We start from the raw sequence: 25080 nt of genomic DNA, 5'->3' as shown, positions 1-25080 counted from the left end.
GCAGTAACCTTTCAATGTGCTAGACTTTATAGAAAGATCTAGCTCGGATACCAAATGTTAAATAAGTTGCGATCTAAGCACTCAAACATCCAGGTTCTTTGAGAAACTACGAAAGAAGGTAAAGTGTGAAATAAGTAAAATCAATACAAGTATTTAGCGTTGAAAACTCCTTGCTCAAGGGAGGAAGAATCACGACCTGCCTCGGTATGAATTTTCCAAACTCTTCCACTAAGACTCGAGAAACTTGCAGTTTATTGTTACAATGACTTGTATACCTAAGGAACTATTCCAAACAATCCCTACATCAAATCTCTCTTCCTCAATAGTTCCAAACTGTTGGCTCTCTATACTCACTCTTCAAATGACTCTACCTAATCAGACAAGTCATCACTTACAACTTGATAAACACCTATTACAATTACTAAGAAAAGTAAATTAATTGAACCACACTGAGAACCTAACTATTACAACTTAAGAACTGAATAACATAGCTTGATAGGAACATGTTCTTTGTTACTGCTCTAATTGTCTCCTTTGAGCCTCTGGTGTTAACTCTCAATTCACTCTAGATATATCTCTCTCTTTGGTTGTGGTCAAGCTCCAAAGATTTTTGACGTGTTGTATTCATAGGAGTGGATTGCCTCCTTCAATTCTATGAGTCCATCCAAGACTTGGTTTTATAAGTTGTACAAAAACTAATCCTTATTTGATATCAATTTCCTTCTTTACTTGTTTACGCGCATATGGTTTTCCTTTCCCTATATCCAAGATAATTCCATGTGTTCAACTTATTATAATATTTTCATAATTTGAACTCCGGTTCCTTGTTGAATAGGAATGAGTCAAAACTTCCAATTCTCCAAGTCTACACGAAATAGCTTCTCTCCAACAGTCTCCGGTTCTTCTTTCTAAAGACAAGTTACTCTGATCAGTTCCTCTTCTGTTGTGACTCCTTTACCAGTTCTTTGGAATTTTTTTTAGAATCTGGTTCTTCTTTGTCTTTCTTCAATCTTCCTTGTACTTGATTGTCTCTTGATACATAGTTTGTCAATCATTAAAACTTCATTTAAGCTCTGAACTATCCTTAGACTTGATTGTTTGTTGTCACAATGACTTGTCATCTAAGGATCTGTTCCAAACAATCCCCGCCTCAACTCTCTTCTCCTCAACAGTTCCAAATTATTGTCTCTGTCTACTCACTTTTCATTGACCCTACCTAGTCAGACAAGTCGTCCCTTAAAACTTGATAAACACCTTTCACATTTATTAAGAAAAGTAAATAAATTGAACCACACAAAGAACCTAACTATTACGACTCAAGAACTGACTAATATATCTTGATGGAAACATGTTCTTTGTTGTTGCTCTAGTTGTCTCCTTTGAGACTCTGGTGTTGACTCTCAATTCACTCTATATGTCTCTCTTTTGGTTGTGGTCAAGGTCCAAAGCTTTTTGATGTGTTGTATTCATAGGAGTGGATTGCCTGCTCCAACTCTCTGAATCCATCCAATACTTGGTTTCATAAGTTGTACAAAAACTAATCCTTATTTGATATGATTTTCCTTCTTTCCTTGTTTACGCGCATACGGTTTCTTTCTCCTATTTCGTAGATAATTCCGTATGTTCAACTCATGATAATTTTTTCATAACTTGAACTCCAAGTCCTTGTTAAATATGAATGAGTCAAAACTTCCAATTCTCCAAGACTGCACGAAATAATTTCTCTCCAATATTCTCCAGTTCTTCTTTCTAAAGACAAGTTCCTCTGAGTAGTTCCTCTTCTGTTGTAACTCCTTTACTAGTTCCTTTGGAAATCTATTTAGAATCTAGTTCTTCTTCATCTTTCTTAAATCTTCCATGTACTTGATTGTCTCTTGATACATTGCTTGTCAATCATCAAAACTTCATTTAAGCTCTGAACTATTCTTGTGTTTGATTGTCTATTGTTACAACGACTTGTACACCTACAAAACTGTTCTAAACAATCTCCACGCCAACTCTCTATTTCTCAACAGTTCCAAACTATTGGCTCTCTCTACTCCCTCTTCAGTGACTCTACCTAGTCAGAGAAGTAGTCCCTTACAACTTGATAAACATCTATTACAATTACTAAGTAAAGTAAATAAATTGAACCACACTAAGAACCTAACTATTACAGCTCAAGAACTGAATAATATATCTTGATAGTAACATGTTCTTTGTTGCTGCTCTAGTTGTCTACTTTGAGACTCTGGTGTTGACTCTCAATTCAATCTATTTGTCTCTCTCTTTGATTGGGGTCAAGATCCAAATCTTTTTGACGTGTTGTATTCATAGGAGTGGATTGCCTCCTTCAATTCTCTTAATCTATCAACACTTGGTTTCATAAGTTATATAAAAACTAATCCTTATTTGATATGAATTTCCTTCTTTCCCTATTTACGCGCATACGGTTTCCTTTTCCTATTTCGAAGATTCTTCCATGTGTTCAACTTATAATAATATTTCATAACTTGAACTCTTGTTCCTTGTTGAATAAGAATGAGTCAAAACTTTCTGTACGAAATAGCTTCTCTCCAATATTCACCAGTTCTTCTTTCTAAAGACAAGTTCCTCTTCTGTTGTCGCTCCTTTACCAGTTCCTCTGGAAATCTATTTAAAATCTAGTTCTTTTTCATCTTCCTTGTACTTGATTGTCTCTCGATATATAGTTTGTCAATCATCAAAACTTCATTCAAGCTCTGAACTATTATTGAGACAACAACATGTGTATAACTCGAAGTGTAATCTAGTATGCAAGTAATGCTCACAACACTTTCTTTAGCATGACAAAATGCTCAAGTCGTCATATAATCAGTTAAGCACACTAGAAGAAAAGCATAATGGACAAATAAATCCCGAAATGTCATTGATACCCATATAAGCGCTCGCTACCCCACCTATATGTTACCCCTATACCCATAGTACATCATAATAATCATTTAGTTGGGAAAAATCCCTCATCTAAGTCAAAGCCTTAACTTACCTCAATCGAACTGATGTTAAACACTCAGCCTTGCCTTTCGTTAGACCCACTGAATGCATCTATTCAAAAGTGTACTCTACAGGGTTAAACGAATTCATCGATACTAATATTACACTATAAAAAATCAGACTAAAAAGTCATCCCAAAAATCAAACTTGATTCTTGGGGTCAAAATCCAAAATTAATTCCAAAACTGGGTTACCAATTCTCTAAGGGTTCCAAATCTACTATACCAATTCAATCGAACATCAAATTGACCTCCAAATCAATAATTTATGGTCTCTTAACTTTGGACTAGAAATCCCATTTTAACACTTCAAAAATACAAATTAAATACCTAAATTATGCAGGTAATCAAGTACAATAATCAAATTCAAGTTTTAAAACTTACCGCAAGTCAAGTGGTGAAAATCTCCTTGAAGCTCGCCCAAAATCGAGCTGCAAAATTCCCTATAGTCTTGAAATGAACTGAAAATCTCGACTTTGCAGTTTTTATACCTGACATGCAAGCCTTCGTGACCGCGATAGAATTGTCCGCGATTATGAAGTGCAATTCAGCGGACACCATGAGTGATCGCAAGCCTCAAACAATAACCCTTCTCGACCATAATTCCTCTATTCATAACCCTTCGCGACCGCAATTACTCAATCCATAACCTTTCGCGACTGCTATACCACGCCACGCCACCGCAAAGGCGAACTGTTGCACCTAAAAAAATATAATCTGGTACAGCTCAAGTAAAGTTTTAGCCCCGGACACTCACTCGACGTTCTCGTGTCCCAATCCGAGTCCAAATGACACCCATACTAGCAAGTCATAAATCACCAAATGAAATCTATAAGAAGCCTCAAATAGGAAAAGGGAGTTCTAGAACTCAAAACTTCCTATCGAATTATTACAAATAAAAATTATAGGAGAATATGATTTCATACCAATTAAATTCAGCCAAATTTGAGAGAAGATAAGAGCTCATTTGTTTTTTAAGAAAACAATGGACTTCCTATTTGAAGGTGCAAGTTGGGGAAGACAGATTTTTTAGAAAAGGTCAAATCGAAAAGTATGTAGCTTTAAACTACTAAATTGAGTTTGTATAATAAAGCTCATACGAGCTTATTATCATGCAAAAACTGTAAGTGTCAGGTAGATGAAATAAGTGATATTAATATCATTTTAGACCAATTCAATGGCTAATAGAACCCTTTCATACTTAAACTATGTAACTAGAAAAATAGCTAGAGGCAGGGGCGGATCTATGTAGAAGGGTCGGGATGCCATGGCACCCGGACCTTCGGTTGAAACTCTGTATATAGATGTATATATGTATAAGAAATTCAGTATATGTTTGACGTGCCACCCGCAATGACAAGAAAGCCTCTGGTGCCACTGGCAAAGGGCGAAATGTTTCACCTAAAAGAGCCGAGTTCGAGTCGTGTTATTACACGCTTTTGCCCTCTGTAGCAAGTACAACAACTTTTGCTCTTTTTCTTTCAAACACGTCTTCGCTTCAGTTTTATTCTTTTTCTTTTTCTTTAATTTCTATTGATTTGCTATTCTTTATCAATCCTAGTAGACTCTTTTTTGGTTTAACACTTTAACCAAAATTTTGACTTTTTTACTTCTTCTTTTTTCAAGTACGAATCTCTGATCGTTTGGACAAGCATGTTGTACAAGTACCTCATATCGATGAGTACTATGTTTTTAAAAATCGCATTAATATTAATAAAAATATGTTTGAAAAGTAAAATATAAATTTAAATAAAGATTTAACATATCTTAAAACTATGAATGTTGATTATCCCAGGAGTAAAAATAATGCTGGGATAACTTATACCTGTCATAGGATGTAATAAGTTATCCCGGGATAAGGAAAAAACCTCTTCTTTTTAAAAATTATCCAATGTATAATACTTTTAGTCCAACATACCAAACAGTCAATAAAAAATAACTCCAGAATAACTTATCCAACGTAATTAATCCCAGTATAACTTATCCTTGCGTAATTTATTTTTGAATCAAACGACCCCTTACGTTATAACTTATCCTTGTAAAATTTTATACACCCATTGGAGTATTATCTTATACCTACTCTCTCTCTATATATATATATATATTAACCCGAAACTGAATGCAGCATGTATTCATTCACTTGAAATGAATCTCTGTTAAAAAAAAAATGTTAGAAAGAAGAGGAATATTTAGAGAGGTCACACCCCCACCCTTTTGGGCTCAATAGAGTTTAGGTTGTCCCTCTCTCTCTCTCTCTCTCTCTCTTCCTCATTGTTACCGAAAGTGTTAGTACTGCCCTCACAACAGCAACAACAATCAAGAGAAAGAGAATAGAATAGAAGAGCAAAGAGGCGATCCCGGCCTGCTTTGTGAAGAGAAATCAACTTGTCATTTGTTTGAGTTTCCTCTCCCAAGAAAGGGGGAATGACGGTGGAGGTGAAAAAGGAGCTGACACCGGAGGAAGAGAAGCTCACTATCACTGATATATCTATTGCCGCCGAAGCCCAAACCAAACAAGGCCATACTTTTTATTTAATCACTCAACGGTACCAACTTACCTCCCTCTTTTGCTGCTCTAATTCACTATTATTTCTAGGGTTTTTTTTTTCTTTCTTTTTTTCTATCAAGCACCGTTTTTTCCCCATTCGCATGCACCATGTTATGATAGGTTTTAAAGAGAGTAGCCATTAGGGTATCACAGAGAACAGTATATCATTCCCCCTAGCTGATTTGGGGGTCTAACTATTTCATCTAAGGCAAAAGAAGAAGAAGAAAAAGGACAAGTCTTTGCTCTCTGTCTGTTAAATGGTTTGAGTCTTTGAACTATAAGCCATGTTCGGCGATCCTATACACCTTTCCCTTTGCATTTCTGTAAAAATGCTTTTCTCCCATTGCCTAAAGGTCACTAAAGGCGCCATGGCTACTTTGTAAGGCAAAAGATTACATTTTAGCAAAGCAGTTTTCAATGCCAATTGGGTTATTAAATAAAACACTATAACATTCCTCCCGCTAATTTTAGGCTTCCTCGATTCCCCCTATTCCCCCAAAAACAAAACAAAAAAAGAACCTTTCCAAAAGAAGTAGAGAAATAAGAAATTGGGGGAAAGAGTAATCTCTACTGCACCCATAGGTGTTGTCTAGTGGTCAAATAATGAAGTGGGTGAAAATCATGGGATCAGTAAGACATACATCTTTGCTCACTATCAAGGGAAAACAAGCTAACTTGAAAGGAGTTTTAGACAACAAGTTTCAAAAGTTTTCCTTTCTTTATTAAACTTCGTGCCCGGTCAAACTACACCATTTAAATTGAATCTGAGGAAGTATCTTTTTGTCGGGAGTTTTACTTTTGGTATTCTACTTGTATGCGGATGTTTCTGCCCTTACATGCAATAAAATCTTGTTATTTTATCGGGAAAAAATGATGCCATCTTCTGTTTCAGTAAGCTGTTGGGATGTGTGTAAGCAGTAGAAAAAATCAGCAATCCTGTAAACCTCCCAGTCATTGGATCTCCTCCTTCTGAGTTGATATTCCAAGTCCCATTTTCTCTATTTTCTGCCACAGAAGATGAAGAATAGATCAGGAAACGAGTCCATCAACGGCTCATGTCCAATACAGTTGTCCTTCCAGAAGGATATCTTTGTCCTCATTACCCACCTGGAAACCTTTTCCACATTTGAAACAAGGCCAATGAGCTCTAATTTCTCCAAATTGAGACTCCATATGCAGTTTTTACTTCTTTGGTGTACCAGTGATCCTCAATTCCGTTTTGTTCTTAATCACACCAACCCCAAAGGACATGTACCTTTGAGTATTTCTTCTAGCATTGTGGCCGTTGGTTTATCCTTGAGAGGTTTCGGTCCTTTAGGAAAACAATTTCTATGAGTTTCAGACTTCAATGTATTTGTTATTGAAATATTTCGTTATAAATGTCAGATTACCACTTAAAATTCTGAGAGGTTATGCACCATATATGTGTACGTAAATGCTTTTCTGCTGAGTAAGACTGTTGGGTAAATGATTGTCTAATTTTTAATGGGTTTCTACAGATGGTGGCAAGAATGGTTGGAATATGTGAACCAAAACCAGGCTAATACTGTAAATGATGGATCTGCTTCTGAGCATCATTGCTTAGGCGGTTCTAGTGCTTTGAAGAGGCCATCCAGTATTGATAATTCTGACTTGATATATGAAGCAACATCAGGGGATTCTAGTGCGGGGTTTGAGCTGCATGATACCCTCGTTGAAGGCACAGATTATATATTACTTCCTCAGGGTGTGTGGAATCAACTATATGAATGGTGAGCTTTTTTTAGAAAATATTCTTGCTTATACTTTTTAGTATGCTTTTATATGTTTGTTATTTATGTATATTCATAACACACACTTAATATATTAGATTATAAACTCAAAGGTTAGAGAAAATGAAAGATTCACAACTAAGGGCATCCCGCGTTAGCAGGGTCCGGGAAAGATTCATAACTATTGATAAATAGGTCAAAGAAATCATGTTATAGCTACTTATAGGACTTTGGATTTATGTAAAGGTAGATCTTCTACTGCTGTATTTGCTTCTGGAATAAAAGCTATAACGTTATGGTGGTTGTGTAAAGAGACTTGGAGGGAAAAAACATTTTGTAGGAGCCGATGGACTTTGAAAAGTACCTTTTACTTCACCCTTCATGTGTTGCTGGGTTGGGTTGTTGGTTGGGGGGGTTTTGGAGTAATTGTAGATGTCAAATGTCTTGGTTTGTGTTCCTCCTTTATCAGAGAATTGGTTATCTACAAAATTCTGAGCTTCAAGAGTAAGCTGGGGATTGTAATATGCTAATCATACATATGTAAATTATATAGTGCAACAACTTATAAAATAAATGGTTCCCCAGGTTTGGTCTAGTGGTAAAGAGAGCAACATGCCATGTGTGGGTTAGGCATACGTTCCGGTTAGAGGGGCAGATCTGTTGTCCACCGAGTTTCGAATCTTGCTTTGGCCCGTGCCCTCGGAGATTTCTTGGTTATTAGAAAAAGCTTATAAAATAAATGACATGTAAATGTGCAGTGTCCTTTTTTATACAAGTTAAGCAAGTATTATTCACAAGTGAAATAGCCAAGCACTAGTACTGGAGATTATTTTTTTCAGCTAAAAGGATCACACAGCTAGAGCTGGTGATGTTTTATTAATAAAAAGAGACATATGTACACAAAGAAGTTACAGAACAAAAGTAAAAAATCAAACTAGCCTAACTAAGAAAAGAGAATAAAGAAGCAAACAGAAACAAAAGCTAAGTGTGATGCAGCTGCAACCAATCTTCCATCAATCTGACAAGTCTGCCCTCATTTACTGCTGTGGATTGATGCCATTATAAGACACCTCAAGCTCACACCAGGTGCTATGGTATCTAATCCATTTGAACAAGTCAACCAGCAAATTGGCACACTCTTTAGTTGATGATGTTAAGAAGCTGCTGCCCTTTGGAATGAATGGGAAAACATGTATACAATGTAGACAACAGGTTGAAAACTTGAATGAATCCTGTAACAATCAGCTAATGAAATCCTTCTAGCAGCTTGAACAGTGAAACTGTTAATACCACTCACTAGATAGGATATCCTTAGATGATTATACAGTCTTAACTGTTGGAACTCTATTCAGCCTATTGTATCATAATCTTGAATCAATCTGGTTCTCTGATCTTATGTGTTGAAAACCTGACGTATGGCATTTCACTCTTATCACTATTCAGAGTCCTCCTAGCAGCAGATGGTAAGTCTTGAAATCTATGTATTTGGATTGAACCTGCAAAATCAAAAACCATGTTAGCTAAAAAATCTGCCAGTGCATTGCCTTCTCTCAAGATATGAGCAAACTGCACATGGCCCTTATCTCTCCATTGTTGGATCTTTCTCATTTCCACACTGATCTTCCATGGACTATCCCATATCCCTTCTAAAATATTGATCGTGGTCAATGAATCTGACTCTATAACCACAGGAACCAGATGATTTGTAATACAGTATGCAATACCATCCTGGATTGCAGTTGCCTCTACACCAATGTTTGTTGTTTCTTGCAGCTTCCTTGCACTAGCATATATCAGATCTCCACACTCATTTCTCACACAAAAGTTGCTGAACTTGGTCTTGGATTACCCCTTGAAGCGCCATCTGTATTGCATTTAAACCACCCTTCATGAGGACATTTCCAATGTACAAGTCTGATCTTGGCATGAAGTTTGTATCCTTCCAAGTATTGGACCAGCTGGAGCTGGGGCCAATCCTGAGGAACATTCTTCAACCAAGGATATAAGGATCTAGCCAGATTATAAAGATTTTGATTAATCCCATATATAACCTTAGCCTTGCTCATACTACCACCATGCATGATTGCATTCCTTCTTTTCCAAATCTGCCAACAAATGAAGGCTGGAACAGCCTGATAAACAGTTGTGATTATAGTAGAAACCTGCATATTCCACCATTTCACTACTGCTTGATGAACTTGCACTAAAGGACCTGTGACACCAGCTGCCAGCTGCTGCATTGTAGTATAACCAAATTGACATAGCAAACTCTCCTGTTAGAAACAAGTGCTGCATGGTTTCTTCATTCTGAGAGTTACCATAACATCTGCATTTGGAAACTATGGATATATGCATTCTCTTGAGAACATCATCCACAGGCAACTTAAACTTCCACACTCTCCATAGCAAAAATGAAATTTTGAAAGGAACACCTTTACTCCATATTCTTTTAAAGTATACAGAATATTGACCATGTTGTCTGAGAGTATTCCATGCACTTTTAACTGAGAATTTACCATCTGCAGTCAACATCCACCAAGGGTTATCCTTTTCATCACACCTTTCTCCAGATCCTAAATCTGAGCTAATGTGATTCACTATGTCCAAAGGAAAGACAGCTTGTAATCTCTGAAAATCCCATCCTGCATTTGTCATGAAGATGTTAAGCTCATCGATGTTATCCTGTACTGGCATCATCTGTTTTAAACATCCTAGTTTAGTCCAATTATCTTGCCACACATTGCATTCTCCACTTCTTGGCTCCCACCAAATATGCCGGTCCACCCGTTCCCTTGCTTCAAGCATTCTCTTCCAAATTTGAGAACCACTCCTCCATTGCACTTCAGTTGGTCTATGCTTCTTACAGTACTTGTTCCACATGAAAGTTGCCCACATAGTATTTTCAGTCCTGAACTTCCACCATAGCTTGGCAAATAATGCTTTTGACACATCATATAGAGATCTAAAAGCAAAACCTCCTTCTTTTGGAAGACAAATCTTAGCCCATGAAACCCAATGCTTTCTTCTCCCTTCTTCCTTGTTGGACCAGAAAAATCTTGCAAATATCTTGTGCAGTTCATTGATAGTGTATTTAGTAGGCACAACTGCAGATAACAAATACACAGGAATACTTTGTAACACATTACTTATTAGCACAACCTTCCCACCATATGATAAGAGCTTTCCTTTCCAATTCTGCAACTTATTCTTCACTTTCTTGATAAGATCATTATAAAACACTTTCTTTCTTCTAGCATGAAAGATAGGACAGCCTAGATACTTTAATGGAAATGAATCTCCTGAGAAGCCAGTCACTTGTTCCACCTGCTGAATTGCTTGCCACCTTGTGAAACATATAGAAAGCACTTTTTTCTTTATTGATCAACTGGCCTGATACCTCCTCATACTGCTTCAACACAAACATCACCTGCTGAAGGGATTCCTTTTCTGCTGATGTGAAGATTAAAATATCATCAGCATATGAAAGATAATTAATATTGTGACTCCACTTAGGCATCCCATACCCAACATATCTAGAATCATCAAACAAAGCATTTAATGATCTAGATAAAACTTCTGCTGAAATGATAAAGAGAGCAGGTGAACTGTCACCTTGCTTAACTCCTCTAGTTGAATGGAAAAAACTAGTTGTCTGGCCATTGAACGATATAGAATACCAGTTATTTGCCAGCAGCCTCCAAATTTGATCAATGAACTGCTCAGCAAAATCCATCTTATGCAACACTTCAGTGAGAAAATTCCAGGACACTCTATCATAGGCTTTTGCCATATCCAACTTAATGACAACATTTGCAGGTTTACCCCTCATCCTGATGTCTGTCACAATTTCTTGTGCTAATAACACATTTTCAATGATGCTCCTTCCCTTGACAAAACCAGCCTGATTGCTAGAGATCAATGATGGCAATACATTCTCTAGCCTGTCATGCACTACTCTAGAAATGATCTTGTTTATAAAGTTACTCAGACTTATAGGTCTGAGATCTGAGTAAGTTTGCACAATGTCCTTTTTAGGGAGTAGTACCAGATTTGTATGAGTAATGGATTTGGGAAGAGTTTGCCCCTTAAAGAATTCCAATACCAATTTATACACATCAGCCCCTATGATGTCCCAACATGATTGGTAGAACTTCCCAGGGAAACCATCAGGACCACTAGCACTTGTCCCATTGAGGTTGAACACTGCTTGCTTGATTTCCTCTAAACTTGGCTTCTTACACAACTCAATGTTAGTCTGCTGATCAATCAGATTAGGGACATGATCAAGTAAAGTGCTTTGTGAATTCTCCTCCTCCTGTGAAAATTGAGTCTGATAAAACTTAACAGCCTTAGCAGCCATTTGAGTTTCATCCTCTAACCAGGCACCATAACTTCCTTGAATCCTGTTAATCATCAACTTCTTCCTTCTACCCTTGACTAGATTATGAAATAATCTGGTATTCCTGTCACCTTCAGCAAACCAATCTACACCTGCTTTTTGCCTCCAACATTCCTCCTCAAAATTCAAATATCTTTTATATTCAGCTTGAGCACACTGGAGAACAGATCTATTAGAAGGTGAAGGAACTTCTTCAAACAGTTCTTCCTTCATTCTGACAATCTCCTCTCTGATAACCAACAGCTTGAATATGTCACCATAAACTTCCCTACTCCATCTTGACAAAACACCTTTTAACCTTTTAAGATTGATTTTAAAACTAATAAAAGGGTCAAGATGCTCATAGGAGATCCAATTTTGCTTGACAGTATCAAGGAAAGATTCATGATCTGTCCAGAAATTAAGAAACTTGAAAGGTCTAGGGATATTAGTGGCTACTTCCCCATAAGAACACAAAAGAGGTGCATGATCAGACCCTGTCCTAGCCAAATGCTCAACTTCAATATGACCAAACCAGTTCAAAAATTGAGAGTTGATCAGCATTCTGTCTAGTCTTTCAAAGATGCATTCATTATCAGCTCTTCCATTCCACCAAGTAAAAGGACTACCCTTGAAATTCACCTCCTCTAATTCACAAGAGTTAATACAAAAGGCAAAGTCTTCAGCATTATTGGCAAACCACCAATCTTTTCTTCTTGATTCAAAACAACATTGAAATCCCCACCAACCATCCAAGGTATGGTGACTGTATTGGCAAGGTTGTAAATACTGTCCCACAATTCCAATCTATCTGAAGCATCACACTTAGCATATACAATAGAAGTAACAATAGCCTGATTGAACTCATGAACGATTAGTTTCAAAGTCACTTGTTGACTGGTGTCAAGTACCACTTCCACCTCAATGTTATCTGCAACCAAAATCCAGATTTTCCCATTGCAATTAGCAACTGCAGACTGCATGTGAAGCTTTCTCTTATATTGCTCAATGTGTCTAGATTGCTGGAAAGGCTCCTGCTATTAAGAAGAATTTATGATGCCTATGTAGCATTTGTAGCCTATGAAAGGCTTGCTGAGTTGTCACTGATCTTATATTCCAAATGAATGATTTAATGATCATTTAAAACTAGATTTAGCAGTAGCTCTCTTTGGCATCGCCCTGATGGCTGGTTGATTTTCCATGTTGGCCTGTTTGCTACCTTTCTTTGCACCCTTTGTAGAAGATTTTGCAGTAGACTTACTATTATTGGATATATTCTCCTTTATCACAGAACAAGCTAATCCACCCTCTACCTTGTTATTCACTTTCTGGCCTGAATCTATATTCTTCCCAACCATATTTGTGTTATGAGACACCAAATCATGCGACGTCTTGTTGGGAGAAACCTTCTTTGGAACTGAGACACTCAGAGTAATATTTTCATAAATCACCACTGCATTTTCATGCTCTAAGGCACAATTTTCAGAAACATCAGAAGGCTGTTTGAGAAGAAGAAGAGCATCATTTTCAGCATCTTTTATGGTAGTGTCTAAAATGTCACCACCTTTCATCATATCAACCCTTTCATGATCAGAGCTATCTTCCACAGTATCAGAAGAATCAGCCTTCAAGTTGACCTCTCTGCATCCATCCTGCTCCAGTTCAACAGGCACCTGTTCTGTGTCCTTTATCAAATCAGACTTGACCTCTTGCTTATTCTCCTTTGTTACTAGTCTGCATAACAGATATAACAGCTAGTTGTTTCATAGTATCCTCACCAAATATGATCTTACCATCTTGTACCTCACTTTTGTTTTGACAAACAATTTCTTTTTCATTCATAACCTGAGTGGTAACAATTGGGATCTCCTCACACTGCTGAACAATTTCTCCAACTATCTCAGCAGTAGGCATAATTACTTTTTTATTAGCAGCACCTAATTGTTCAGCACTCTCCACTTCTTCCTGCTGTTCACCTTCATCATTACCATTTTCACCAATTTCCGCTAAGAGCATCAAATTTGTTTTGAGTTAAAACCTTGTTGTGTTCCAATACCACCTTAGCCTTCACACCATGTACAGCATTACTATTATGTTGCTGCTTCAAAGGAACACTAGTTTCACCTTCATTCAACACTGCTGGTGCCATATTCCCAATACTTTCAGTTTTTGGCAAAGACTTTTGTTGGAAATATTTACCATGAAACCTAGATGGATATCTTATAGGTTTCTGCCCTTCTTGTGACATAGCATCATGTTTACCTTCTTCCATGTGAACCTTCAACTCAGGGTGTAACACACGGCATTCATCAGTGGAGTGGCCTTGCAACATACATTCAGTACAATATTTTGGTAAAACATCATATTGGATTTTAACCTTCTCCAATCTAACTTCTTTTGTGACCTCGTCTTCCAATTCCATGGTTACAGAATTTGGAAGATCTGCTAACAAATCAACTTGCACTTTTACTCTAGCACAACTGGGCCTTGTTTTATTAATCGTCGCCATATCAAGTTGCAAAGGTTTACCAGCAGCCGAGGCCAAAGTAAAAAGTGCTTCTTTAACAAAGAAATTAGGCAGTAAATTTGGAAAAGAGATCCACGCCATAGCTTTCGTGGTTTCCTTATCAATCTTAAAGTTGGAATCATATATCAAAGGCCTCGTTTGATATGTAATACCATCCTTCGACTTTATATAATGAGCACCCTTAGAAGTTAATGTAACAAAATCTTCTATGAAATTCAGCCTGATAAGAACATGTCAATGACGAAAGAGACCAATAGTACATTTACCTTTCACTCCACATTGTTGTGGAAGAATGGTACATAATTCTTCTAGATCTGGCCAACCATGAGCAAATTTACCAACGACAGCATATTGTAGATTCTCCATTCGTTTAACTTCTGCTGCTGTCCACTTAACCATGGGGGTTCCATTAACGTAAGTAATCTTCTTGATGGGAATTGGATCACATATTTGCGCCTGCATGTCGCCATTGTTGCATGCTAGGTTTTGAGCATAGTTAACAGTTTGCATGGGAAGAGTTGAGAAGGTTTGTGGGAATGCGGGTGTAGACAGTTGTGGTAGGGGTGGATATTGAGTGGTAGAAGTGAGTGGGATGGTCTGACCAGCCGCCGGTGGCTGGCCATTTTAGGTTAATGGTGGGCTAGGGTTTGCATGAAATATTAGAAGAGAGCAGATATAGTCAATTAAATGGTGTCCCTAGTACTGGAGTATACAAAAAAGGGGAGGATCTTTTTACAAAATCAGATCTGCAAAAAAATTTCAACATTACCATTCTCAAAAAAAAAAAAAAAAAAAACAAATCTGCAAAAAAAAAAAAAAAAAAAGAACCAATGTCTATCATTTTAGTTTACACCATAAGCCAAAAATCCTAAGCATTTATTCTTCAAAAATATGCATTGTTGTCTTGTCTTCACACAATCAGCTCCTTCATTCCAAAGGATCAACACTATACAGGCTAGGATGGTTCTCCCTGTCTTAATTTTCTTTGCACGCCTATAGCCCACTGGCAGCTAAAGAGCTCCTTTGCTGTATGCAGCATCACCCATTGAGTCCCAAACAAGTTTAAAAGGAAGTTCCCAGATTTATCTAGCAATGGATAAATGGATGGCTGCTATTCTTTTCCTTTCCACCCATATATGTAGTTTGTGTCCTGGAGAAACTACTAGAGTTCATGCAAGAAAGACTTAGCTTGGCTTTCTTCTATTTTAGTCTTTCTTCTTCTTATAAATTATAATTGAGAAATTCCTGAGAGCCAGTGGCAGCTGCATGGTTCGAAACTCGAGGATAATGGCCTACCCTTCTTCACTTAAATATTAGGCTTTTGTTTGCGGCAAGGTTTGAACAGGCGACGTGCGCCAAAAATTTGGAGGAGATGGTAACTTTCAGCCCCAACTGAGGGTGTCCTGAGAACTCAACAATTGTCCATTATATGTGTCGCTGGACTTTACCTTTTCTCACTGCCTTTTTCTTCTTCATTCCTTTTTGAGTTTCCAACTAGGGTATAATAGAATGGATGGTACTGGTTTCAGGAAATGACAAGTTCCAAGAATACAGTATTCTTTTAAATTTGGTCCTTTCTTTAATTATAATCTCTAGACTTATGTTTTCACTATCTACAGCTAAAATTAGAAAAGGGCACTATTATAAAATAAAGTTACAGAAAGGATATAGAGAAGAAAAAATGAAACTTGATTTGATCATCGCTTAGTTTCCCTACCATAAGTGCTGTTGACTGATCTCTCCTTCTATATTGCTGATTTTAAAGCCATGTGTCCTCTGTAAGCCACCATTTCTTTTCATTCAAACACCATAATCTTCTCTCTTTTTTGATAGTATCTTTTATCCTCTCTCTTAATTGTTGTGGTTTACATGAGAGGTTTTTTTTAAAAATTTTTTTTTAGGTAGATTTACATAATCCTTAAAGGTTCCTAGGAGCCTGTTGAGGAAGTAATTAGTAAACATAATAGCCATTTTTCAGTTAAAGCCACTATTGAGGAAATAGAATAACCATTTCTTGGTTTAGGTACAGAGGAGGTCCTATATTGCCACGGAAGGTGATCAACTCTGGTCTATCTCAGACTGAGTTGGCTGTAGAAGTTTATCCTCTGCGCCTTCAGTTACATCTGATGCCAAAAGATGAACGTTCTACCATAAGAATAAGTAAAAAGGTAAGATCATTAGACTTTTTTTATTTTAAACACAACCCAATTTTTGATAAAGCATAAAAACACAACCGCCGTACTCTTATTTCTCTTTAGTTTTTTTCACTGTCTCATTGAAAGAGGGGAAGATAAGGTCTGCTTTTCCATCCCCTCTCTCAATGAGACAGTGGAAAAACAATGAAAGAGAAATAACCTTACAGGAAGATTATCCTTATTTGATCATGAAGCCCATAACGTTATGATGTTGTTTTGTTTGAGCAGGAAACAATTAGACAACTTCATAAGAAAGCTTGTGAGATTTTCTCTCTCAATCCAGAACTAGTAAGAGGATCCGTTTGTATACTTTTTCGAGTCTTCAGTTGGTTCTTGTAAGATTAATCTTGTTCACTTTAGTAATTTGAACCCTTTCTATTCTTTTCAGGTATGCATTTGGGATTACTTTAGCCATCAAAAGCATGCTTTGATGAATGACATGGAAAAGACGCTCGATGATGCAAATATACAAATGGATCAGGATGTATGTTTCTGTATGCTGCAATTAATTATTTTAAGACTATTATCTCTGACACAGAGAACCCTGTTAAGGATCTAGACAATCTGGTGTAACTTCAATGCAATTTGGTTTTATCCATCAGTAAAGCTATATATACATTTATTGGTTCAGTTTTGCTTGAATTCAAATATTTCTCTAGCATTTGGTTCCATCTGGAAAAGGTTGGAAATAACTGCTTTTTGTTATCCTTTCTATTACTTCTTCTTGGAGATGTGGAATGGAGCTCTCCACAAACTTTACATGCATTGCTGTGCTTGAATCTATTCATGGTAGTTTTCTTTTGTGATAAATTCAAAGATATTTTATGACAGTCATGTAAAGTTCAAATTTCTTGTGTTTCCCTTGATTACCTATCAAATCAAATTTAATAAAGGGAGAAAGAAACAGAGCTAATGAATGAGTGAGTGTGTGTCCTCTCCATCGTAAGACTTTGTGAGACTAGTTGGAAGATAGTTAGGGATTGGTCCGCCATTGGGTCTTTTTTGAACCAGAGTTATTGCCTTTCACTTTCTTTTGGTTTCCTAGTGTCTGGCCTCTAAAGTAATGGAGCCTGGAATGAAGTGGTTGCAAACATTGGACATCAAGGTTCAAATCCCAGTAGACAAAATACGCTATGTGATTTCTTCCCATCTACCTAAGCCTTGGTGGGCAGAGTTACTCGGAACTACTGGTGGGAGGTAATCATGTACACGGTGGAATGGTCGAGGTGTGCTCATGTTGGCCCGATCACACCATTACTAGCCCCAAAATAAGTAATGGACCCCAGAAAATATGGACCTATCCATTATTTTTTGATTAAAGTTCTGCCATGCATTTCCAGCATGACTGAATAAACATTTATAGGTCCATATACATCTGAATCTAACTGTTATAGTTTATAGCAGAAAGCCTGAAGAGCGTAATGATTAGTTTAGTGCAATTTTTGGTACACAAAATTCAAATTACAGGCATTTTCTTTTTCTTTTTCCTTTATTTGAGTTCATGGTGTCAGTGAATGGGTCAGTCTTGTGTAAACATGAATGATAAGATCATGGAATCAAAAGATCATTAAGGTCAGAGTACTGGTTGACAATGGATTAGAATCTTAAATGGGTTGCCAACAACCTCGTTAAACAATAATACGAAAAATACTGCCACCTAAGTGATTATTGCTTCTGTTTCTTGTGGATATGTTATTTCACTTCGCTGTTTCCAAACTTTTACCAGCATTGTAAGACTTCTCCACCTGTTTTGCAATGTGATTACATTGAAGCAGATTTTGGTTGAGGTTGCTAATGGTAACTCAACTGGTGGTGTGAATTCTTGTCACGATAATGGAACGATGGATAATGGAACTGTGGCTCTAGCGAAACCATCTCATTCAAACTTCTCAAACGCCGAAGGGTTGTCTCTGAGCAAGGCTTCAACTAGAAATGGCACTTCAGAGTTGTCGCAGTCGCAACAACTTGCGTCTTCAGGAACAGACAAGACCTACGGGAGCAGTGGTGTTAGTACGAGGGGATCTGCTTGTGGTCTTACAGGGTTGTTGAACCTTGGGAATACTTGCTTCATGAATAGTGCCATACAATGTCTTGTTCATACTCCAGAATTTGCTCGGTACTTTCGAGAAGATTACTATCAGGAGATAAACCGGCAGAACCCTCTGGGGATGGTTGTAAGTTTCAAGCAAACCTATTTAAAAGTAGTTTCTCAAATTTGATCTTGGACAGGTGAAAGGTTTACTAAGAACAGTACCTTTGCTTAGTCACAAAATTGCTGTAGGCTAAACTGTATTAGCGAGTGTATAGATATTGTCCCTAGAGGTGGCTGGGATACTGAAAAAACTGTCCTCTAAATGAAAAGGGAGGAATAGTAACCTTTCTGATTATTAATTGAGTCGGAAAATTTATTGACATTTTTACTTTTAATCTAAATGCGCAGGGTGAGCTGGCTTTAGCATTTGGTGATTTACTCCGAAAACTGTGGGCACCAGGGAGAACTCCAGTTGCCCCTCGTCCTTTTAAGGCAAAGCTTGCTCGCTTTGCCCCACAATTTAGTGGATACAACCAGCATGACTCTCAGGTGGAGTAATTAATCAGATATTATCACCACTTTGACCTTCTATGAATAAGTTTTCCTTTACACTCAAAATTCTTCTCTTCAGGAACTCCTTGCATTTTTGTTGGATGGACTTCATGAAGACTTAAATCGTGTTAAACACAAGCCTTACATAAAATCGAAAGATGCAGATGGCCGACCTGATGAAGAAGTTGCTGACGAGTATTGGGCAAATCACATTGCCCGAAATGATTCCATAATTGTGGATGTATGCCAAGTGAGTAACATATTGTGAGAAAATGTTAATACGTGACTAATTATGGGGGCATACACTTTGCTGCTGGGCCAGCCATTTCAAATGTCTAGTTGGATGAGTCAGAAATTTGATTATCTAGAAGATTGCTTCTGACTGTGAAAACTTGTTGGCCATTGGCTCCTATCAAGTTCTTGCTAACTGAATTATTTGATCTTAAATTTGCTATATATTTCTGCTTCCGTGAAGTTCACTTCCTTTTTAATGCTAAATGCAGACCTAAGCTTCACATTTTTCCTATAGTACTATACTTTTCCTACAGTCCAGGTTTTCTTTGTTAAAAAATATCAAGGCTATTTTCAGGCCTCAAGCAACCATTTTCAATTTGATTTAGCCTTCAAGAACAAATATCCACCCCTGCCCCCCTTCAGAGTCTGACATGTAAAAACTGTTTAGTTGCTTCAGTAGTACTATTAATTACTTATGTCAACCAAAAAGGGAATAAAGAAAATAAACAAAAACAAACTAATAAGAATGTTATTTTCTTTACCCTTCCGTGGCTATGGAATTTATCTGTCCTTCTGTTTTACAGGGCCAATACAAGTCAACTCTAGTGTGTCCTGTGTGTAATAAAGTCTCTGTAACATTTGATCCATTCATGTATCTTTCCTTGCCGCTTCAATCTGCCACAACCCGTAGTATGACGATAACAATTTTCACTTGTGATGGAAGTGCACTGCCAGCTGCTTGCGCCGTTACAGTACCAAAGCAGGGACGTTGCAGGGACTTGATTCAGGCACTTGGTAATTCTTGTTCCTTGAAGCACAATGAGAAACTTTTGCTTGCTGAGGTTAGTCTTCTGATTACTCAAGCTACCATTTAAGCACGATATACTTGATCTCTAATTGGGATTCACTTGTTTCATGTGCTGCTCGTAGATACGCGGCCACTTGATTCATCGTTTTCTGGAAGATCCTCTAATATCTCTGTCTTCTATAAAAGATGATGATCACCTTGCTGCCTACAAGATTCCCAAAGTAACAAAGAACTCGAAATTTCTTCAATTGATCCACCGTCGGGAAGAACGGTATGCATAATTTATACCTTGCGTGCACCACTATGAACTTCTTATTTTCTTCAGTATCTCTTCCCAATTCTACAAGGCACCTGTTGGTATTTCCTTGGTATTCAAAATGCTATTTTAGTAAGAGCATATATGAAATCTTCTCTGGTCTAACTAATGCTGCCTCTTTCTTTGTAGGGAAATTGGTATCTCTCAAAGTAATGTTGGGTGGAAGCCTTATGGAACACCTCTTGTTTCACCAATCTCTTGTGATGATGTCATCACCAGGGGTGATATACAGTTAATAGTCCACAGAATGCTCTCGCCTATGCTAAGAACAGGAAATCCAGGATTTTACTGTGTTTCTCGCTCTAAGACATCAGCAGCAGCAGCCAACGCATCACGTCTTGCCGCTTCTAGTGAAGCCTGTATAGACTCTAGTCTAGCAAATGATGATCCGAGACAGAAGGATGTGTCTAGCTCAAAATTGGTGAACTTGGAGAAACTACCTCTGCAGTTGGTTGATGAGAATAATGCATGCATTGACCTAACTGTAGGGGAAGATAAATCTGTCAAATTGTCCTCATCGTCAATGTCAATACTTGTATTTGCTGATTGGTCTCAGAAGCTTTTGGAAAATTATGATACTCGTTACATAGAGAATTTGCCGGAAGTCACAAAGTATGGGCCGGCTACAAAGAAAGCCCGTACTGAACCTCTTTCATTGTACAGTTGCTTGGAAGCTTTTTTACGTGAAGAGCCATTGGTCCCTGAAGATATGTGGTTAGTTTCTTCCTGTTCTCGTTGCTTATATTGCCAGAATGTTCATGAAAAAAGACAACTATTTGCTCATTATATGCCTGATGTTTGCTCTACCATCTCTCATGAAGGCTTGTAAGTTTTTCCTTTTTAAGTGATTGATTATATCAATCTTTGCGCCTATATGTTAAAGGTATTGTCCTGCATGCAAAGAGCGAAGACAAGCAAGTAAGAAGTTGGATCTTTGGAGGCTTCCTGAAGTGCTTGTTATCCACCTCAAGAGGTTTTCCTACAGCCGGTCCATGAAGCATAAGCTGGAAACTTTTGTGAATTTTCCTATTCATGATTTTGACTTGACAAAATATGTGGCCAACAAGAACAACTCCCGACGTCAGCTCTATGAATTATATGCACTGACAAATCACTATGGTGGGATGGGAAGTGGGCACTACACAGCACATATCAAGGTGCGTAATTGTGATATGCAAGATGTTTGTCTCTAATCCTGCCTTTAGTTCGTTGAAGTCTTAGGTGGCGCTCTCTTATTGCATGACATAGATTTTACTCTAAAATTAGAATGATATGGAGCAATTAAATCATCTAAGTTGTCATCGTGGATGCAATCCCATTCAATGTTTAAATTGGTTAAATTTTCTTATTGGAGGCTATGTTTCATCGTTCAATTTCTTTAAAAAGAAAAAGAACTTTCATTGTTCAATTATTACAAATCCTTCCAGCTGCATTAAGAGGCCTCCTGGTACTGCATCTCAAGTGTGGTTTGCTCTTGTGTTGAATTATCTATTAGACCAATATTATCTCTCAAGATGAAAATTTTCCAATATATCTTCAGCGTTCTACATTCTAATATGCTGGTCCTTCCATCATGCAGCTTCTCGATGAAAATAGATGGTACAACTTTGATGATAGCCACATATCACCGATTAATGAAGAAGATGTGAAGTCTGCTGCTGCTTATGTGCTTTTCTATCGGAGGGTAAAAACAGATCATCATCATTCTGTAAGTAATGGAACACTGTCTTCAGCAGGTCAACACAGCATTTCCTCACGGAAGTAGCCTCTTCACCAATGTAATCAGCTCTCTTGTACATGAAATCAGTGTATTAATTTAGTGAAATACTAGGAAGGAATATAGGCAGTTTAGGTTCTCTGGTTTCCTAATGGCTTCACAAAGTAAATTATGGGTGCAAGTGATGATCAGCCAAGAATACCCTTTTACCAACCCTAAGAGGGGAGGGAGAAAAAATATTAAAGAAACAAAGTGAGCAGAGAAATGAAGGGAGAGCTGAAACCAGTTCTACAAATGGTTCTTCCCTACCCTTTTCCCCTCTTTCCTTTTGTTTAGTTCTGGGTTATTCTCAAGGATGGTCTATTCAACTTTCACTTTTATTGCGATAGTCACTCAACTTTACCTGAGTATCATGAAGTTACTAGATTATTTTTTTTGCAACTAAAAAACTTCTAAACTTTGACTAAGGTATTGCAGAACTATGTGGAGGAAACAAAATAGATATTTTCAATGATATTTAGGCAATGTTAAGTGACTCATTTATTACAAAAAAGTAGTTTAGTGAATTTTGGGATTCTTAGATAAAGTTGATTGACTCTTTCTTTACAAAAAATAGTTGTTTGTGTCTTGTCCTTGAGTCCTCTCTATGCCTCTCATGTCCTAATGACTTTGGATACTAAAGTAAAAGTTGAGTGAATCATATTTGAAATTACTCATTTTAATTCATATAGCTGCAATCATTTTGGACAGTAGTAAACAAGCCTTAATAAACAAAACATTTCTAAATACGATTGCACACAAGTACTTCCAGAAAATCACATCTAAAACCAACTTTCGAAAATGAAATTTGAGTTTTCAGCTGGTTCTATGTCGAGCGATTTTTGGGTGCTCAAGTCTCTTTGGTTTTGTATTTTTGATCTTACAAATAAGATGGTCCCTAATTTCGGAAATTGGCAAAGTCAAAAACAAATTTTTACCGTCCAAGAAAAGAAGTCGTATAGTGAAAGTTAAATTAGGAAGGTTGGTTGCGGAATGAATATAAATACTGCTGTAAGTTTAACGTAAATTTGAGGCTAGCTAAAGAGCGTAGGATATCCAATTAACTTACTCTGATAAGGTTGTTGGACAGTAGTGGTCAAAACAAATTCAGGCCAAGCTGCCCCAGTTTTTCCTTTTATTTCTTTGCTTTTTTCTTTTTTCGAGAAAGCATAACTGAGAAACTTTCACCCAAAAAGGGACTATTGCATGAGCATAAATATTTTTCAACACTAGCATTACTAATTACCCTTTACATTTTTGTTTCTTCAAATCAGGATCTGATATATTTTTTAATTGCAAAGACAGCAAAGTGGCTATTTGTTTGTTTTTCCCAAGATAAAGATCATAGGAGAATTTTTGTAATTTTTAGTCCTCTTTAATCTTCTCTCCTATTAACATGCTTTGGATATTCTGACGTTGTCTTTAAATTTTGTATATTTCAGGTGTAAAACTAATTACAGAAAAGTGTTTCATGACGTATTTATTGACTAATGACGCGTGAAAGGATGTTGAACAACCTGTTAGAGTTAGTCAATTGTCCTAAAGATTTTATTCAAGCAAAGAACTTAGGTGGTAGGCCATGGAATATAGATGCCAGCCAAATACAGTAAAGCAAAAATTCACAATCTTATATCAATAATCACATCTTTTTCTTAAAAATAAACAGCCAAAGTTAGTCCTCATACAATTGGTGCCATGTTGTTACCAACAAAGGAATAATTGCACCTTTGATCCCTCCATTATTAGCACATTTTAAATTTTATCCTCGTAATCTCCAGTTAAACACATTAATCTCCAACTGATTGATATATCAACTTTTAACCCTTCTACTTGTGAATCTTCACATATTCTATGAGTTACTAAGTGCTACGCCATTTAGTTATTGATGTCTTATGTTAAATTCGTAAAATTACTCTATATTTGAATGTAATATAGTTTTATAAATAGTCTAAATATTAGATATTTGATATATAAAGGAAGAAAAGACATATTTCAATTAATTAATTATTAAATGTATTTAGCTTATTATTACCAGAAGAAAAAAATTTAAAACATCTCAATAATTGAGGAACCAAAAGTGCAATTATGACCAAATAAATTCAACATTGTTATAAAATGAAGCTAAAAGAGTAATAATATTAAAGGATGAAAACTATAAACATAGAGTGACAAAGAGGAGAGATTTTATTATTCTTCCAAAATGTGTTTCAAGTACATTATATATGAAAACTTATGCCTCTATTTATAGTGCTACATATGCATTCAATATATGAGATAATGGAAGAACCATTAATATGGTGGAAGATAATGGAAGAACCATTAATATGGTGGAAGATAATGGAAGAGGCATTATATTTGTGTAGTGGACATCCATTCTATATTTCATAACACTCCCCCTTGGATGTCCATAGATGATGTGTATCGTTAAAAACCTTATTAGGAAAAACCCTGTGGGAAAAAGCCTCAATGAAGGAAAAGAGTACACATATCTAGTAATACGCTTTGAGAGCTGCCTCATTAAAAACCTTACCAAGAAAACCCAATGGGACAAAACTTGGTTAAGGAAAAAAAAGTACAACGCGTATTTCACTCCCCCTGACGAAGACCAATATTCAGATGTCGGAGTCTTCGCATTCCAATCTTGAATATCAGCTTCTCAAGAGTTGAAGTTGGCAAAGATTTGGTGAACAAATCTGCAGGATTGTCACATAAACGAATTTGTTGCACATCAATATCACCTTTCTTCTGGAGATCATGTGTGAAAAATAACTTTGGTGAAATGTGCTTCGTTCTATCTCCTTTTATAAATCCTCCTTTTAATTGAGCTATGCATGCAGCATTATCTTTATATAATACTGTGGGTAATTTTGTATCACACTTCAAGCCATATCTTTCTCTGATGAAATGTATCACTGATCTCAACCACACACATTCTCTACTTGCTTCATGAATAGCTATTATCTCAGCATGAT

At 36.9% G+C, this 25080-nt stretch overlaps 1 protein-coding gene across 1 annotated transcript; it reads left to right on the top strand.

The window, feature by feature from the left end:
• The first annotated feature begins 5140 nt into the window (after nucleotides 1-5140).
• On the top strand, nucleotides 5141-22476 carry LOC132631635 (ubiquitin carboxyl-terminal hydrolase 5). Its single transcript, XM_060347290.1, has 13 exons — nucleotides 5141-5557; nucleotides 7059-7310; nucleotides 16239-16383; nucleotides 16639-16698; nucleotides 16799-16894; nucleotides 18186-18584; nucleotides 18851-18991; nucleotides 19074-19244; nucleotides 19813-20070; nucleotides 20159-20307; nucleotides 20482-21066; nucleotides 21236-21509; nucleotides 21932-22476. Exons 1-13 carry the CDS (start codon nucleotides 5436-5438, stop codon nucleotides 22115-22117), a joined length of 2838 nt encoding a protein of 945 aa, XP_060203273.1. The 5' UTR covers nucleotides 5141-5435; the 3' UTR covers nucleotides 22118-22476.
• The last annotated feature ends 2604 nt before the right edge of the window (nucleotides 22477-25080 follow it).

The sequence above is a fragment of the Lycium barbarum genome, chromosome 3 (assembly GCF_019175385.1).
Source record: "Lycium barbarum isolate Lr01 chromosome 3, ASM1917538v2, whole genome shotgun sequence".
Lineage (NCBI taxonomy): Eukaryota > Viridiplantae > Streptophyta > Magnoliopsida > Solanales > Solanaceae > Lycium > Lycium barbarum.
Note: the sequence above shows the minus strand (reverse complement) of the source record. Positions and strands in the feature narration are given on the sequence as shown.

Bases quoted from the DNA above. Each gene is read 5' to 3' on its own strand.
- LOC132631635 (XM_060347290.1), top strand. From the start codon at position 5,436: ATGACGGTGGAGGTGAAAAAGGAGCTGACACCGGAGGAAGAGAAGCTC. The intron at 16,384-16,638 runs GTAAGATCATTA...TTGTTTGAGCAG, and splicing joins CCATAAGAATAAGTAAAAAG to GAAACAATTAGACAACTTCA. The intron at 16,699-16,798 runs GTAAGAGGATCC...TATTCTTTTCAG, and splicing joins TCTCTCTCAATCCAGAACTA to GTATGCATTTGGGATTACTT.